We start from the raw sequence: 19,796 nt of genomic DNA, 5'->3' as shown, positions 1-19,796 counted from the left end.
TGTAATCTTCTTTGCCTTCTTTTTAGGTGCATTTTTTTGGAGAATACAATTTTTTGTTTTTTTATTTGCAATATTTTGACTCAGAAATGCTTTTACTTTAGAAGTCTTTAATTTGGAGCACGCAGACACGCAGGTACTGGAAGTGACTTTATAGCATCAGATATAAATGCCTTTACTCACAGCTGATTGGTCCAGTTGGGTTTGTCTTGTCTAACCAAGAATAAATCCTGCTCTAGAGCAGGTTAGCTGTAAATTACTGTGGTGATGAAACCTTCTGGACTAAAACCTTCTTGAGCCTGAAAACGTTCTTAAAGTTTCTCAAAATAACCACAATTTTACCAGGGTTAAATCCCAAACTGACTTTGGGATTTTGATTGACATTTTCCCTTTGTACATGTCTTCAGCGAGGGGAAAGCCCCACCCAAGAATCTTGGCCAAGAATCTTGAAGATTTTATAGCTATTTTCCAAAGGGCGACACGTTGACTCAGCAGCTGGGTCAGTTGGAGTTTCTGTGTGGAGTTTGAATGTTCTCCGCCGTGTTGGCATGGGTTACCTCCGGGTGCTCCGGTTTCCCCCACAGTCTAAACCATTGGTCACCAAACTTGTTCCTGGAGGGCCGGTGTCCTGCAGATTTTAGTTCCAACCATAATCAAACACACCTGAACAAGCTAATCAAGGTCTTCCTAGGTATACTAGAAACATCCAGCCAGGTGTGTTGAGGCAAGTTGGAGCTAAACCCTGCAGGGACACCGGCTCTCCAGGACCGAAATTGGTGACCCCTGGTCTAAACACATGTGCATAGACAAAATTGAGCATTATGTATGAATGTGAGAGTGTATGGATGTCTCCCAGTGATGGGTTGCAGCTGGAAGGGTATCCACTGTGTTAGGAAAAGTTGGCGGTTCATTCTGCTGTGGCGAATAAAGGGACTAAGAATGCATGAAAATATTTTTGAGTCTATGCAGTGTGGACTTTGTTACCGTTTCCTTTTTGATCAAGCTTGTAGAACTTAATGGCTCAATATGAAATACTACATCTGCACTCTTCCTGTTTCAGTATCAAAAAGCCATGCGTCCTGGAGACGTGAGGAAGCACTTCTGGAGAATGTGACGCGGCTAGGGGAGCAGTCGGAGACCATGCAGATGTCTCTCAGCCAGATCCCGTCCCAGAGCGACCTTCTGGAGAACATCTGGAAGCTGGAGAGCCTCTTTCACAACCACACTGAACAGCTGAGGCTGCTGGGTAATGCATCACAGAAGAGTCTAGAAACTTATCTATACTCACACACTTTTAAAGACTACTTTAACAGCTTTTCGGTTGTTATTTATTCATTTTTTATTAATGGACTCTTCACACTTCGAGGGCAGTGAATGGGAGAGTACAAACAAATAATTTATTTACAATCATATATGCTGAAATACTAAAAGAAAAGCACGATGGTGTTACTAAGACTTCCAAAAAAAATAAAAAAAATAGTGTGAGACTGACAGCAAGATGAGAAAACGATGTCCAATTTACTTTTCTGTTTATTTATTTTACATTTTTGCATTAATAAGGGGAAAAGCTCGGTTATGGATGTGACTAGGGATGTGGAGTCGACTCCGAAAGAGTCAATTCCTCAACTCTCAATGGACCAAGTACCGGAGTCGACTCCAGGCTAGGAATCGACTCCATGAGTCGAGTCTGTTTTTTCAAATACTTCTTGATTATTGGTCATTCTTGAGTTTGATGAACATCGAAGGCGCCCGCTTTAAATGCATGATCACACTATTTACGCTTTTGCTTTTGAGTTTCGCGACCACGAGCAGTCTAGGCTATTAAATAGTGCTGTGGTATTTCATTTTCAAATTCCTATAAAGCACGTACAACTTTTGCATTTTGGTTGGATTTGCCTGCGATGTCAAGCTTGCTGTGTTATAAGTGAAATATAGTTGTATATATGTGTGAATTTGGTGGATCGACGTTTTAAGTACTCCAGGTAAAACTATGAAGTTATGTTAGGCATTGGGTGCTGCTGTTTGCTCAATTAAAATATGTATTTAACCTATGCATATTTCAGGAATAAATAAATAAATAAAACACTAATCATAATGACAAAAGTAGCCAAGATCAATTTATTGACACAAAATCTGACAATATATGTGGTCGTGGTTTTGTTTTGGCCCTGAACACTGTTAATTTCACCTCTAATTCTTTCTCGTGTGTTTTTAATAACCACAAAAATACATCAGAACTATTCCAAACGTAATTCGTTTCCAATAAAAGAGAATTTTAAATAAAAATATAGCCGAGGTTAAATGTTCAAAAACTAGGTCTGACTCGCTCCTTTTCTTCCGACATAGACTATGCTGTCCCATTAACACACCGTTAATGAATTACAATAATTAACATATTGCACAAAACAAACTGGGATATTTAAAAGTAAAGTAATTAAAAGTTAAATAAAGAAATCTGCTCTCCGTTAAAGAGAAACCGGGGAAAAATAAACAGGGGGGAGGCTAATAATTCTGACTTCAACTGAGAAAAATAGTGACGTGTTCAATATTTATTTCCCTCACTGTATATGACCAGGGTTACTGACACAGGGTCTGGAGCGGGACATTAAAGACCTGCAGGCCTTCGCAGAGCACACCACTGACTCTGTGGCTCAGCTGTGGGATCATCTGTCCATGATCAGCCACTCCAGCCAGAGAAATAGCACCCACCTCGGGGACGAGCTGGCCTCCACTGCCGGCTCCATCCGAGAGCAGGAGGCACTCCTAAAGACAATGGTGGGGAACGTGGAGACTTTGCAGGAGCGTCTGGAGGATATGGGCTGGACGCTGCAGACGCTGAACCATTCGCTCGGGGGGGACGTGAGTCTGCACCAGATCAAAATCTATGAGCTGCAGGAGAAAATTGTAAATGTGACGCACGACACTTTAGGCATGAGGATCACACAAACACACCTGGAGGATCAGCTCCGGAACGAGATTCAGGTCCTGAACGTGGTCACGGCAGATCTGAGGCTGAAGGAGTGGGAGCACTCCATGGCTCTCAAAAATCTGACCATATTTCAAGGTAGGACCGGGGTTTTTCCATGTTCTCAATACATATAGTTTTATTAAAAATACAAAAATGGAGCTCTAGGCTAGTTTTTAACATAAGACGGCGCTCTAGACTAGTTTTTAACATCAGATGGCACTCTAGGCTAGTTTTTAACCGCAGATGGTGCTCTAGACTAGTTTTTAACAGCAGATGGAGCTCTAGACTAGTTTTTATCAGCAGACGGCGCTCTAGACTAGCGTTTAACATTAGTCGGTGCTCGAGACTAGCATTTAACATTAGACGGCGCTCTAGGCTAGTTTTTAACAGCAGATGGAGCTCTAGACTAGTTTTTATCAGCAGACGGTGCTCTAGACTAGCGTTTAACATTAGTCGGAGCTCGAGACTAGCATTTAACATTAGACGGCGCTCTAGGCTAGTTTTTAACAGCAGATGGAGCTCTAGGCTAGTTTTTATCAGCAGACGGCGCTCTAGACTAGCGTTTAACATCAGTCGGTGCTCGAGACTAGCATTTAACATTAGACAGCGCTCTAGGCTAGTTTTTAATATTAGACAGCGCCCTAGACTAGTTTTTAACATCAGACGGCGCTCTAGACTAGCGTTTAACATCAGACGGCGCTCTAGACTAGTTTTTAACAGCAGATGGCGCTCTAGGCTAGTTTATAACAGCAGATGGAGCTCTAGGCTAGTTTTTATCAGCAGACGGCGCTCTAGACTAGCGTTTAACATTAGTCGGTGCTCGAGACTAGCATTTAACATTAGACAGCGCTCTAGGCTAGTTTTTAATATTAGACAGCGCCCTAGACTAGTTTTTAACATCAGACGGCGCTCTAGACTAGCGTTTAACATCAGACGGCGCTCTAGACTAGTTTTTAACAGCAGATGGCGCTCTAGGCTAGTTTATAACATCAGACAGCGCTCTAGACTAGCGTTTAACATCAGATGGTGCTCTAGACTAGTTTTTAACATCAGACCGCGCTCTAGACTAGCGTTTAACATCAGACGGTGCTCTAGACTAGTTTTTAACAGCAGATGGCGCTCTAGACTAGTTTATAACATCAGACTGCGCTCTAGACTAGCATTTAACATCAGATGGCGCTCTAGACTAGTTTTTAACAGCAGATGGCGCTCTAGACTGGCTTTTAACATCAGACGGCGCTCTAGACTAGTTTTTAACAGCAGATGTTGCTCCAGTTTAGTTTTTAACAGCATGTGGCGCTCTAGACTAGTTTTTAACATCAGACGGCACTGTAGACTAGTAACATCAGACGGCGCTCTAGACTAGTTTGTAGCATCAGACAGCACTCTGGAATAGTTTTTAACTGCAGATGGCGCTCTAGACTAGTTTTTAACAGTAGACAGTGCTCTAGACTAGACAGCAAATGGCGCTCTAGACTAGGAAATGTTGCTCTAGGCTAGTTTTTAATAGCAGATTGGGGTTTGGGGTTCAGTTGAGTCATTTAGGTTGACTTTTCTGTCACAAGATTAATGTAAATACAGCCCAGTATATACACTCTTGTAAATCACCTAAACTGTTTCTAACTTTATAAAGTATTTGAGGTTCAAGTCATATTTGTTAGTGAACAGGATGCAAGTACAGTACAGTGGTTTATAAAGCACATATTATCATCAAACTTAAAACCCAATGGATCAACCTATGAAAGGAATAATTACTTATCAGTCATAGGAAATCATGTGATTTAACATCAAATATCTCGTTGTTGAAGTAGTTGCTTTAGTTAAAGTTCCACTTCTCTTGATACGCCACACACTCACTGGGTAAACATGTGTCCTCAATTGTACAAACAAAACTGCACAGCAACTGAGCCTGGTTGTCTAGGCCAGAAGCGAGAAATGTGTCATTGGATGACTCTGGAGCCACTAATTAAACTTTTCTACTGATTTTTGTTTTACTCTGTTTTCAGGACCACCAGGGCCGAAGGGTGAGAAGGGTGATGTTGGACCCCTGGGACCAGACGGTATTCCGGGTTGGATTGGACCAAGAGGTGCAGCAACACACTCGTACCACACACAGTCAATACACACTTCACAGAGTTCCCATGGTTCACAGGATATCTGGAATATAATGGAATAATAGAAGGTCTGCTCCAGATATTGGAATACACAGACAATTTAATATAGTTTTTGGCCCCAATTGTGGAAAATCAGGGACTTTTCCTGCTTTCACAAGCTCCAGCGTGCTTTCAGTGCAAAAAAACTACTGCTGAGTGCTGAGCATCTCTGATGTGCATCACTGTGTCCTGAACAGCATTAATATGATTCATTTATTCACTTTCTTTTCGGATAAATCCCTTTATTAATCCGGGGTCGCCGCAGTGGAATGAACCACCAACTTATCCAGCATATGTTTTACGCAGCGCATGCCCTTCCAGCTGCAACCCATCTCTGGGAAACATCCACACACACTCATTCACAATTATACACTACGTGAAGTTTATGTATAAACAAATTTCGAGAGGATCACGTGCTTATGATTGCTAGCAGCTGACCCGCATTATCTAATTCACTACTATCCAATCAGATGACTCCTAAACTACTATAAATACCCTGGGGTTTATTCCATTGCTATCTTCGTTTTGAAGAGTCCCCCCTTCCTCCCCTACTCCTCCTTCTTAGACGGGTGACACGGTGGCCCAGTGCCTAGCACTGTCGCCTCACAGCAAGAATGTCTCTGGTTCCTGGCTTTACCAAAACTAGCAGACATTTCTGTGTGGAGTTTGCACTTCTCCCCGTGCTCACGTGGGTTTCCCCCGGGTTCCCCGGTTTCCTCCCATCGCCTAAAAACATGCAATTAAGTCAATTGAACAATCCAAATTGTCAACATAGACACGCTTCTAGTTAGTAATTAAGTTCAAGAGCATTCACTTGCTAAAGCAGGGGAGTTCTCGAGATCTACCTGAGCTCAAACTCCCCTCCCGCCTTGCAACGGGAGGGAGCCCTGGGCTCGAGGATTTCATGAGCTCAGGGCTCTCTCCCGGGACAGCATGCCAAACAAGCTTTATTATCAATCATCAGCTAAGGGTGAACTCTTGAAGGACAATTTACCCTACCCAATTCACCTGTACCGCATGTCTCTGGACTGTTGGGGAAACTTGTAAAACAAAATGGTTACATTTAAATCAGATGGCAATATTAACGACAGACAGCACTGTAGCTTATCTCTGTGAAAAGAGAGGAATAGAAATAATAGACAATAATAGCCAAAAAAAAGGCCTTTGGGAGAGAATGCTCTACACAAATTAAACCCTTTACAGTTTTGAACGATGTCTTACACTAATCTGTACGACGAAAATAGATGTTTCATTTAGCTTGTAATGAACATGATCATGAAGTCTGCCTTGTGCACTTATGTTTTACAGCCTGCGTATCAGATTATTTAAATGCCAAATAAGATATTTAACTTGTGTTATTGTAAAAAGTAATATCAATTAAATAAAATGCGGTGTATCTGATGGTTTAGTTGACATAACCTAGTTAAATGTGCATATAGCGCAGGATATGAATATTCATTTAGCAGGGATGCATTCATGGGGTCAAATTTAGATGGAAATGTTTTTGCAAATCTGAAAGCTATCCGATCTGAGAAAACACACCCTGTAAACAGAGTCCTAATGGTATCACACTAAATGCTCACCTTTTTTATTTTTATTTTTTTTGTTTGGGTAAGGCTTGACTGGAGAAAAGGGCATTCAGGGTCCTCGTGGACTGGCAGGACGAAACGGGCAGGATGGACACAATGGAGATAAAGGAGAGGTCGGCCCTGAAGGACCTAAAGGTTAGACATTTACTGTGTTTGTGTTTCGGAGCAAGTCGATGACTCTTGATTTGATGAGATTTGTTCTTGTTATTGACACTCACTGGCCACTTTATTAGGTACACCTGTCCAACTGCTTGTTCAAGCAAATTTCCAATCAGCCAATCACATGGCAGCATTTCAATGCATTTAGGCATGTAGAAATGGTCAAGGCAGCCACCTCACACCTGGCCTAAGGCGCAAATCATCTCAGACTGCTTTCTTGAACATGACGATGAGTTCACTGTACTCAAAAGGCCTCCACAGTCACCAGAGCTCAATCCAATAGAGCAGCTTTAGGATGTGGTGGAACAGGAGATTGGCATCATGGATGTGCAGCCGACAAATCTGCAGCAACTGTGTGATGCTATCATGACAATATGGAGCAAAATCTCTGAGGAATATTTCCAGTAGCTTGTTGAATCTCTGCCACCAAGGATTAAAGCAGATCTGAAGGCAAAAGGAGGTGTAAGGTGTACCTAATAAAGTGGCCGGTGAGTTATGCCTTAATTTTAAGCGCCGACATGTTAGTCTTTTGGCCTTTTAAGGCACATGGGTTTTCACTCATTCACTTTTCTATCAACAGTTTCCTATTTTTGCATTAGACACAATAACCGAATGTGTTTATGTAAATATCATGTGGTTTTGATGTGATCAGATCAGACATGAAAGATAACCCAGTCCTGTTATTATGCACTGTTCGAGACTCTGTTATGGATGTATATCGCTGTCCTCAGGTGTGTGTGCTGTGTCTTCTTCGTATAATCAGATTAAAAATATATAATATATAAATATAAGAAATATAAGAATATATAAATAAGATTTTAAAACAAATAAAATATCTTAGATGTGTCATAATATTTTTACACTCTAACTCTGATGATTTGAAGTGCTTCTTTCATCCTCAGCGTCTGCTAAATGAATAAATGTAAATGCCTCAGTCCTGGTGTTTTTGAAGTGTGTTGTAGCCATCAAAATCAAAACGTCTTTACATTTTCACAATATAATTTATTAGCTCACTGAAAACATTGGAAGTCTTTTCTTTGTACTTTAATTAAATAAATACTGTTAAACTCTTTAAAGAGAATCTGCAAACGCCAACTTTTTCCTTCCGGTTTTAAACATATATTGCTCGTAACAACTATTGTGCAAAAATAAATTGTATAAGAGATTTAAACACAGTTGTGTTAAACACAGTCCGGCCTCTTTTGAAAAGTCAACAAAACAACAGAGTTTGGCTCAAAGTCTAAAAGGGTCAGTTATAAAACATTATTTGTAAGATATTTTGAGCTGAATCTTCATTTACACACTCCAGGGACATCTTGTGAAAATTTAGCTAAGGTTGTTTTATGTTAAACAAAAGTTTAGTGTTCACGAACAGACAGTCCATCTACTTTTGACTGGACCTTGGTTTGGACAGGGCATGTGGTTCTGGGCTTGTAACACAGCTTTGCTCAATTAGACTTCAGGCTTGTGTCTAATTTGACTTTTTTAGCTCAGATTAATTCTGAGCTCAAGCTCCAACCCACTGATCTCATTCTCTGAACATGCGCTGTTGCTTAAACACCTTCCAAAATATATCATGATTCCCCTAATGTTCTCCAGAGCAGCACACGTCCCGCTTTCTCTTTTCATCTCTCCTCAACCTCCACACAACCGTTCACCCTTTCATTGCCTCGTTCTGGCGTTCATCGGGCCTCAGAAACTTGTTTTTGTAACAGAATCATCCTCGTGCTGGTGTGTGACAGCGCTGACTGTGGTCCTGGGCGCTACACAGCTCATGTTTTCACATCGTGTGGCAAACAGCTGGGAAACATCAGTGGGGTTTGGCCAAGTTCTTGAGTACGGCTCAGAAGAGCAAAGTTATTGTGATGCCTTGTTAAAGCGCTCCTATCATGCAAAATCAACTTTTGGAAGCGGTATGAACAGAACTGTGTTTAGTGTAGTGTGTCCACAGTCATATTGGACTGATACACAACAAGTCTCTATTTAAATTTATTGACATTTAAATAGGGGGGCATCACAGTGGCTCAGTGGTTAGCACTGTTGCCTCACAGCAAGAAGGTTCAAGTCCCGGCTGTGCCAGTTGCCGTTTCTTTGTAGAGTTTGCAAGTTCTCCCCATGTTGGATTGGGTTTCCTCTGGGTGCTGAAATAAATCACCTCCGGGGGGTTTCCCCCACAGTCCAAAGACATGCTCTATGAGTGAATTGAAAAACGTAAAATAACAGGCTTTAAATTACAGACATCTACCATAAAATAACGGCTGATAAATTACAGACATTTACTGTAAAATAGGAATCATTAAGTTACTGACATTTACTGTAAAACGACGGCTGTTAAATTACATTTACTGTAAAATAACAATCATTAAATTACAGACATTTACCGTAAATTGACGGTTGTTAAATTACAGCCATTTACTGTAAAATAACAACCATTAAATTACAGACATTTACCGTGAAATAACAACCATTAAATTACAGACATTTACCGTGAAATAACAACCATTAAATTACAGACATTTACCGTAAAATAACAACCATTAAATTACAGACATTTACTGTAAATTAACGGCTGTTAAAATACAGACATTTACCGTAAAATATCAATCATTAAGTTACAGACATTTACCATAAAATAACGGCTGATAAATTACAGACATTTACCGTAAAATAACGGCTGATAAATTACAGACATTTACCGTAAAATAACGGCTGATAAATTACAGACATTTACCATAAAATAACGGCTGATAAATTACAGACATTTACCGTAAAATAACGGCTGATAAATTACACACATTTACCATAAAATAACGGCTGATAAATTACAGACATTTACCGTAAAATAACGGCTGATAAATTACACACATTTACCGTAAAATAACGGCTGATAAATTACAGACATTTACCGTAAAATAACGGCTGATAAATTACAGACATTTACCATAAAATAACGGCTGATAAATTACAGACATATACCGTAAAATAACGGCTGTTAAATTACAGACATTTACCGTAAAATAACGGCTGATAAATTACAGACATTTACTGTAAAATAATGGCTGATAAATTACAGACATTTACCGTAAAATAACGGCTGATAAATTACAGACATTTACCGTAAAATAACGGCTGATAAATTACAGACATTACTGTAAAATAACGGCTGATAAATTACAGACATTACTGTAAAATAATGGCTGATAAATTACAGACATTTACCGTAAAATAATGGCTGATAAATTACAGACATTTACCGTAAAATAACGGCTGATAAATTACAGACATTTACCGTAAAATAACGGCTGATAAATTACAGACATTTACCGTAAAATAACGGCTGATAAATTACAGACATTACTGTAAAATAACGGCTGATAAATTACAGACATTACTGTAAAATAACGGCTGTTAAATTACAGACATTTACCGTAAAATAATGGCTGATAAATTACAGACATTTACCGTAAAATAACGGCTGATAAATTACAGACATTTACCGTAAAATAACAGCTGTTACATTACAGACATTTACCGTAAAATAACGACTGATAAATTACAGACATTACTGTAAAATAACGGCTGATAAATTACAGACATTACTGTAAAATAACGGCTGTTAAATTACAGACATTTACCGTAAAATAACGGCTGATAAATTACAGACATTTACCGTAAAATAACGGCTGATAAATTACAGACATTTACCGTAAAATAACAGCTGTTACATTACAGACATTTACCGTAAAATAACGGCTGATAAATTACAGACATTTACCGTAAAATAACGGCTGATAAATTACAGACATTACTGTAAAATAACGGCTGATAAATTACAGACATTACTGTAAAATAACGTAAAAACGTAAAATATCGGATTTTTTTACAGTGTGGAGTACGTTTCGTTCAAACTCTGGTACTACTTCTGATATGAGTGCACTGTTCTCTCATTTTTAGTTATGCATTCAATCTTGTTTTTTTTTTCAAACCCGTGTAACTTTAATTATTCCACTGATCAGAAGATAATAGTTGTCTGATAATTGTACTGTAGTAAACTTATAACTGTGTGCTTCACCTCCAGGCGTAAGAGGAGAACGAGGACCGAAAGGAGAGAAGGGAGAGCGGGGAGACAAACAAGGAGAAAAAGGTAAACACTTTAGTCAATTATCCTCCTATATTGTCACTGATCTTGAGTTTAGTCATATTTTGAAGGATTGAAATCGAATCAGTCATTCACTCTGTTTCCATCGAATTAGATTTATGCGTGAAACTGTAATATTGCATAAAACTTTAGTGACTAAATCAGAATTTCCATCCAATGAGAAACAAAAAAAGAAAAAAGACAAGTACAATTCGCAATAATAAATAAATAAATAAACTTCAGTCGAGATTCTGAAGTGCGCTTCAAATGTATGCTACGCTATCCTATGATGCGATGTGAGAGAATTCATGAATGATAGTGAAGCAATGCAACTGATGCTGGTAGGTCATGTGATAATGATTAAGAGTGATTCTAATACATCCCAATTCCATTCATATCCACATTCATACTACATAGAACACACTTCCTAACGGTCATGTAGTACATTCAGATTCAAATGTAGAACCTTCTCGAGTAGTAGGCGATTTTGGACACAGCCCATTTGTCCCTGGTGATCGGTCCTGCTTGTCTCCTGACAGACTCTGATGTCATTCCTCGTTTTAAAGCTGCATCAGGTGTGGACTCTGAGCGATCACTTGTTTAAGATTTTCCTTCTCTGCTCTTATTTTCTTAAACTGAACACACCCTTCCCATGGCCCATGCATGTGGCTTTAATCTGCCGAGTGTGTGTGTGTGTGTGTGTGTGTGTGTGTGTGTGTGTGTTGACTGCCAGGAATCACACAGCTGTTACACATTTATAAGACATATTTTCTGACTGTAGTATCTCATTGATCTGCTGAGCTCAGCGTGTTCTGCAGTAAACATCAGGAAGGTTTAAATATTGACCCTTAAAATCAGTCTGGATGAGCGCGTTCTGATCATTTGACCCTGACATCTGTATCTGAAACCAGCGTGTGAAACCCACACCGGATTTCAAATCATCTTTTCTGATGGCTGTTGCAGGTTAAAGGGGAGATTCTCTAGTTACACTGTAAAAAGTGTCTGTCTATTTAGAGTTTTGGCTTGTTTCCAGTCTTGTTTTTTGTTTTCCCTGCTGAAAAATCCAGCTTAAACCAGCCTAGGCTGGTTGGCTGGTTTTAGCTGGTCAACCAGGCTGCTTTTAGACCAGCTAAAACCAGCTTGACCAGCCTAGCAGGCTGGGAGCCCAGCCAAAACCAGCTATGTCCAGCTTAAACCAGGCTGGTCAAGCTGGTTTTAGCTGGATTTAGCTGGTCATTTTCCAGCCTGACCAGCTAAGACCAGACTGGAAATGGCTGGAAACCAGCCTGGAAGTGGCCAAAACCCCTCTAAAACCAGCCTGGTCGACCAGCTAAAACCAGCCAACCAGCCTAGGCTGGCTTAAGCTGGATTTTTTAGCAGGGTTGTGATAAATTACACCACGCTGAACTGAATTAACTAAACTAACTCTGCAAACTATGGTGGCCGGGAGGTGCAAAACAACATTACAAAGTGTGAAACACTTTACGAAATGTACATTTTGGAAAACATTTTTACCTTTCATAAGACACAATTACAAAGGAAAAACCATTTTACAAGGACGAAACAAATTTATTTTGTGACGTTCGAGGCTTCGAAGCAGGCCCGGATTGGCTAATCGGGAAGACCGGGAAAATTCTTGTGATAAGTCGTTCATGAACGATTCGTTCATTTTGAACGAATCTTCAATATGATTCGGGAACTACGAGTCCTCTCAGGGAGTGATTCGTTCATCCGCGCATGCGCACATTTGTGCAGGTGGTATCGTTCATTTCAAGTCTTTTGAGTAGTTCATCACAGAAGCCAATCATATACATTTAGAGCCGGAAAAAGAATTGATCCATTCATTGATCTCGAGTCCTCAGGTTTGAGTCATTCGTTCCTCCCAGGCCAATCATATGCGTTTAGAGCCGGAGAAAGAATTGAACCGTTCATCTCTCGAGTCCTCTATCGCAGTGGTTCTCAAACTTCTTTTCATCAAGTACCACTTCAGAAAAAATTGTCTCTCCAAGTACCACCAAAATGAGCAGTATTGAGATACAGTAGCACAGTAGGCCCAGTAAAGCAGCTACAACTCTGCACAGTTAAAAAACCTGGCAGATTACCTCAGAAATATAGGCTACATGTCATATGTGGCATATTATATACATCATTTTTGATACATTTTTAAATGTGTGTAGCATGTACATGACATATTTCATTCCTCCGCATACCACTAGAAGGAAGCCCGCGTACCACTAGTGGTACATGTACCACAGTTTGAGAACCACTGCTCTATCGGGTTTGAGTCATTCTGTCACTTGATGAACGAACGACTCAAGAATCAGAAGACTTGAAAGGTGAACTAATCATCATGGCTCCTATCGGCTCAGACTGTGTACATTGGTTAAGATTATATGTGACTGTCAGTGTAATGTGAACGAACCACTGACACTTGAAGACGTGAAGAGGTGAGCTGAGCAAAGAGACAACAATACCTTCATAGACAAAAGAGCAGGTAAACATCGAATTATTATTTTCTCCTTCTTATAGTATTCTAGTTATGACTTATCTGTCGTGTTGTCAACCTTTTGGGCTAGTTGTTGATGTGTTTGGAAGCAGCTGGTAACATTTTAATAATATTTTGGCAAATTGAACCAAATGAACGAAATGACTCGAAAAAAGATTTGTTCATCTCGATGAACGAGACTCAAAGATCCGAGTCAATAAAATGATCCGAACTTCCCATCACTAGAGAATTACAGGTGGGCGCAGTAGGTAGTGCTGTCGCCTCACAGCAAGAAGGTCGCTGGTTCGAACCAGCTCAGTTGGCGTTTCTGTGTGGAGTTTGCATGTTCTCCCTGCATTCGCGTGGGTTTCCTCCGGGTGCTCCGGTCTCCCCCACAGTCCAAAGACATGCGGTACAGGTGAATTGGGTAGGCTAAATTGTCCGTAGTGTATGAGTGTGTGTGTGGATGTTTCCCAGTGATGGGTTGCGGCTGGAAGGGCATCCGCTGTGTAAAAACTTGCTGGATAAGTTGGCGGTTCATTCCACGGTGACGACCCCGGATTAATAAAGGGAATAAGCTGACAAGAAAATGAATGAATAAATGAATGCACTTCCTGGCCACCGTGGAAAACTGGACCGACAGTTTCAATTTACTAAAACAGGGGTGGCCAACCCTGTTCCTGGAGAGCCACCTTCCTGCAGATTTTAGTTGCTACCCATATCAAACACACCTGAACCAACTAATTAGGACCTGAACACCACGTGATCATTACAGGCAGGTGTGTTTGATATGGGTTGCAGCTGAAGTCTGCAGGAAGGTGGCTCTCCAGGAACAGGGTTGGCCACCCCTGTACTAGAACTTCTGTGTTAAGCTGCTTTAACACATTCAAACTTGTAAATCCGCTATAGAAATAAAAATGAATTGAATTAAACATATGTATTTTTTCTTAAAACAAGCAAAATAATCATGTTTTCGCTTTGAAATAACATTATTGTGCTTACTTTTTTACCTCAAAACTTCATTCTGACTTCATAATTATTTCTAAAAAAAAAACAATACAATATATTTGTGCATGTCTAGAAAATTATTCTCAGATTTTGTAGATTTTAGACTAGAAATAAGACCAAACCTCTGAGTAAGAAACCCGTTTTTTGCAGTGTATTTGGGCGTAACGCCTGAGGATGGCTCAGTTGCTGTGTTTTCTTCAATATGAATCACATAATCGAGGACAGGAACATGATCAACAACTCATGAAGCCATGCACGCATGCCAAGAGTCTGATATTCAGTGTGCAAAATGACCCAACAGCGCCACCTATAGAGTTACAACTGGCGCAAACCTAAACTATGATTCTCAGTGCCAAAGGAAAAATCAAATGCAGCAGTTTTTGGAACATTCTCCTCATATTTAGTGTTCTGGAGACCATCAGATCCACACCAAATCTCACCTAAAGGCGTTTGCCATGTTAAATAATGAGAGTTTCATGTTTGAGTTTAAAACTGAATCTGCTTCTGGAAGCAATGCAAGTAATTCCTAGTACAAGATATTTGTAACTCATTACACCTTACACTAATATTCCCCTTATGGCAGTGTAAGTTTTTCATTGTCAGATGTGTGTTGCAATTGATTGACTGTACAGTGTGTGTGTGTGTGTGTGTGTGTGTGTGTGTGTGTGTGTGTGTGTGTGTGTGATTCAGTTGAGGATGCTGTGGTCCGGCTGGTGAACGGCTCCGGGCCTCATGAGGGCCGGGTGGAGGTCCTGCATGACCTGCGATGGGGGACGGTGTGTGACGACGTCTGGGACATAAAGGATGGAGACGTTGTGTGCAGGATGCTGGGATTCCGCGGCGCCAAAGAAATACACAAGACGGGACGATTCGGACAAGGTCAGAGTCCAAACACGAGCGCTATGGGGGAACTGAATAAGCTACATTCGGCCGTAGCGTATGTGTGTGAATGTGAGAGTGCCGCTGGAAGGGCATCCGCTGTGTAAAACATATGCTGGATAAATTGGCGGTTCATTCCGCTGTGGCGACCCTTGATTAATAAAGAGACTAAGCCGAAGGAAAATGAATGATCAGAGGTCTGCTTTCTCTGTCTTTCAGGCACCGGGCTAATCTGGATGGACGATGTTGCTTGTGTTGGTACTGAGGACTCCATTGACCTGTGTAAGTTCTCGGGATGGGGAAAAACCAACTGCGGTCATGTAGAGGACGCAGGGGTGACCTGTAACGTGTAACCCGTTCAAGTATTCAACATCCTGCAGAATGGACTGTCAACCAGTGAGTTTGGAGGACTTACGGAGAGCTGGAAGAAGCGTTGTGTTCGTCTACACAGTAGAAGACTTGCATGAACCTGACTGTGTGAAAGTCAGCATACCAGCAAACAGCCCATAGCCAAACACTCCAGCCATAGCCATCAAACAGAGGGACTCATATCTCTGTGTGTGTGTGTAGATGTGGTCCTGGTATTCCTACCGAATGTCCTCACAAGTATAGCAATACCAGTACATTTTGACCTTGTGGGGACATTTTTTCAGCTCGTGAATCAGACAGAATGAATGTGTGTGTGTGTGTGTATGTGTGTGTGTGTGTGTATGTAGATGTGGTCCTGATATTCCTACCGAATGTCCTCACAAGTATAGCAATACCAGTACATTTTGACCTTGTGGGACATTTTTTCAGCTCATGAATCAGACAGAATGAATGTGTGTGTGTGTGTGTGTGTGTCTTCTATGCTGCTGCTTGGACTGTTTGTGTGTGGTTTGTATAAGAAGTCTCTTTTATTATGAAAGCCCAGATGCATTTAACTTTCCAAAGATTTCTACGAACATACTTTAAACTTTAGTATATTTGTCCCAACGTTTAGCTAATTAGGAATGTTAAAGACTTGTGTAGTTAAAAAATGTTGCTTTAAACTAAAAACATTGAGTGTGTGATGATCTGGTCAGCAAATGTTAATGGTGGAGGCTGATTACAGTCAGTATTCACTGCCCAGTAGCTGTTATCCCAGATAGCATGTGAATGTGGGCCACTTTAGGCAGGTATGCGTCACAGGTGGTCTTCATTCGGCCCAGACAAAATCAATGTGAGCCTAAAGTGGCCCACCTGTACAATGGCAAAGGGGGGCCAAAGATTCTACTACATATATGGGCCATTTAAGGCAAAGATCTGGCGCTTATGGCAAAATGTAATCTGAATGTGAGCCTAATGTGGCCCATGTGGAAAATGATCAATTTGGCCCAAATGATGGAGGACGAAAGTTGGCAAAATAGTGGCCTAGTCATTTAAGGGTAATCTGGGTCTAAACCTAAAGTGGCTCACATATGTAAGTGCAAATGTTATCTTGAAGCATATGTGGGCCACTTTTGGCAAATATTCGGCACAGTAAACTCTGGCTAATGTGGATTTGAGCCTATAGTGGCCCAAAGAAGATAAGGGAAATGTGGCCCAGTTATCCTAAAACAAATATGGACCACTTTTGGCAAATATTTGGCACAGGTAGCTCTGGCTAATGTGGCTTTGAGCCTGAAGTGGCCCAGCAAAAATATGGGCCAGTGTGGGCAAATGTGGGCCAGTTATCTTAAAGCATATGTGAGCCACTTAGACTGAAGTCACCATCATGGAGAAAAGTGTTTGCTTTAGTCGGGCTCTTAGCCCTGAACCTCTTAATATAAATGTTCTTTTGGGCCGCTGTAACTTTTAAGAACTTTGCTTGAAAAGTGAGACACAACCTGTGAAGAATAATATAATTCACTGATGTTTACCAATGTTTAATCGATTATTAGAAGTAATATACCAGATCTGGGCCAGAATTACAGCTAGCTGTGGCCCAGAATAGGGTCAGTTCTGGTTCATCTGGTTGACTTCTGGCTCATATGTGATATTGCTTTGGCTTAATTATGGCCCAGATCTGGCAAACAGGAGCGGACCGCCCAAATGTGGGCCGGATTTGAGCCGCATGAATTTTGCTAGCTGGGATAACACTGAATCAGTATTGATTAATCTTGACTGTACAACAGTAAATGAGAATGTCCTGTTTTATAAATGATCAGCTATACAACAGAATAATTGTATAATACACTATACTAAAGCATTATTAACTGAAACACAGACAAAAACAATCTTTTCTTTATCATTTTTAAATAACCACAGCCTTGATTTAGGATCAAAGTAGTGAATTTACCACTGCCTGTGCAATGTCATCTTCATCATGTCCAATCCTCAACCAAACGTAGTTGTGTGACAGATCTACAGAGCACAACATGTGTCATTACGACTCTGTGGAGGCTGTTACGATCAGTGACTGTTTAATACAGTGATCACCAAACTTGTTCCTGGAGGGCCAGTGTCCTGCAGATTTTAGCTCCAACCCTAATAAAACACACCTGAACAAGCTAATCAAGGTCTTACTTGGTATACTAGAAAGTTAGAAACATCCAGCCAGGTGTGTTGAGACAAGTTAGAGCTAAACCCTGCAGGGACACCAGCCCTACAAGATCGAGATTGGTGATCCCTGGTTTAATAAGTGAGAATGTTTCAGCAGTACTTACAGTTGAAGTCAGAATTATTCGCTCCCTTGTTTATTTTTTTCCCCCAATTTCTGTTTAATGGAGGAAAGATTGTTTCAGCACATTTCTAAACATAATAGTTTTAAATACTTTTATTTCTAATAACTGATTTATTTTCTCTTTGTCATGATGACAGTAAATAATATTTTACTTGATATTCTTCAAGACACTTCTATACAGCTTAAAGTGATATTTAAAGGCTTCACTAGGTTAATTAGGTTAACTAGGCAGGTTAAGGTAATTAGGAAAGTTATTCTATAACAATGGTTTGTTTTGCAGACAGTCAGAAAAAAAATATAGCTTAAAGGGGCTAATAATATTGACCTTAAAATAGTGTTTAAAAAATAAAAAACTGCTTTTATTCTAGCCGAAATAAAACATATAAGACTTTCCCCAGAAGAAAAAATATTATCAGACATACTTTGAAAATGTCGTTGCTCTGCTAAACATCATTTGGGGAATATTTAAAAAAGAAAATAAAAATTAAAAGGGGGCCAATAATTCTGACTTCAACTGTATATATGAGTGTGTTTAATTTTCTGTGCCATGTGTCTTTTACAGTTTTAAATATTAAAAGAGTAAATATTTCACATATAAAGTATATCTGCCGTTTATTTTTGAATGACTGAATGTCCCTCTGTGATAATTTGCTAATGTGTGTAAGGAGAATTGGGGCTATTTAACGATCTATATAAACACTATTGAAGTTAAGAACCAATGCCTGATAGCATATGAATGTGGGCCACTTTAGGCAGGTATGCGGCACTGGTGGTCTTCCTTCGGCCCAGACAAAATTAATGTGAGCCTGAAGTGGTCCACCTGTACAATGGCAAAGGGGGGCAAAGATTTAAATGGTCTTTGGCACTTATGGCAAAATGTAATCTGAATGTGAGCCTAATGTGGCCCATGTGGAAAATGATCAATTTGGCCCAAATGATGGAGGACAAATGTGGGCCACAGTTGGCAAAATAGTGGCCTAGTCATTTAAGAGTAATCTGGGTCTAAACCTAAAGTGGCTCACACATGTAAGTGCAAATGTGGGCCACCTTTGACAAATATTCGGCACAGTAAACTCTGGCTATTGCAGATGTGAGCCTTAAGTGGCCCAGGGAAGATATGGCAAATGTGGCCCAGTTATCTTAAGACATATGTGGGCCACTTTTGGCAAATAATCGGCACAGTAAGCTCTGGCTAATTCAGCTCTGTGTTATCCTAAAACATATGATAGGTCATTTTTAGTTAAGATAAAGTACAGTGATCATTTGGTAATTACAGGTGTCAAACCATAGCTCTTTGACAGGGCAGGTATGGCTAGTAGAGCTAATTTGTGGCCCAGATCTGGCAAACAGAAACGGACCACTCTAGAGCCATCACTCCATTCAGTATGTGGTCCAGGTGTAAGTGTTTGGTGTGGGCCAGAATAAAAGCAAACTGTGGTCCAGAATAGGGTCGGTTCCGGTTCATTTGGTTGAATTCTGGCTGATATGTGATGTTGCTATTGTTAAGATACAAGATGTGCAGCACCTGAATCTACGGATACTGGAAGCCTGTGCTGGCATTTCTCCTGCGGTGTTGCTATCAGTGTGTGAAGAGGCTTGCATTGACAATCCAACACAATGGGCAGCACATTGAACACATTTTATAAGTGGTCAGAAACTTGGTCGGCGCCAATACCTAGTGGTTAAGTGCACCAACATATAGCACCATGGTGCTTACGGCGACCCGAGTTCGATTCC

At 40.4% G+C, this 19,796-nt stretch overlaps 1 protein-coding gene across 3 annotated transcripts in view; it reads left to right on the top strand.

Annotated features, from left to right (window-relative positions):
* The window catches only part of scara5 (scavenger receptor class A, member 5 (putative)), a 29,653-nt gene extending 10,995 nt beyond the window's left edge, over nucleotides 1–18,658 (top strand). The window contains exons 4-11 of one of the 3 annotated variants that reach the window (XR_012395627.1): nucleotides 1,058–1,243; nucleotides 2,573–3,061; nucleotides 4,972–5,052; nucleotides 6,735–6,842; nucleotides 10,945–11,010; nucleotides 15,188–15,376; nucleotides 15,596–17,807; nucleotides 18,019–18,658. Coding sequence is in view for 2 of the 3 variants with exons in the window: in XM_005160318.6 (XP_005160375.2) it covers nucleotides 1,058–1,243; nucleotides 2,573–3,061; nucleotides 4,972–5,052; nucleotides 6,735–6,842; nucleotides 10,945–11,010; nucleotides 15,188–15,376; nucleotides 15,596–15,729 (1,253 nt within the window). In the remaining variant the exon portion in view is untranslated. 3 annotated transcript variants of the gene reach the window in all.
* The last annotated feature ends 1,138 nt before the right edge of the window (nucleotides 18,659–19,796 follow it).

Source organism: Danio rerio, chromosome 20 (genome assembly GCF_049306965.1).
Source record: "Danio rerio strain Tuebingen ecotype United States chromosome 20, GRCz12tu, whole genome shotgun sequence".
Classification (NCBI taxonomy): domain Eukaryota; kingdom Metazoa; phylum Chordata; class Actinopteri; order Cypriniformes; family Danionidae; genus Danio; species Danio rerio.
Note: the sequence above shows the minus strand (reverse complement) of the source record. Positions and strands in the feature narration are given on the sequence as shown.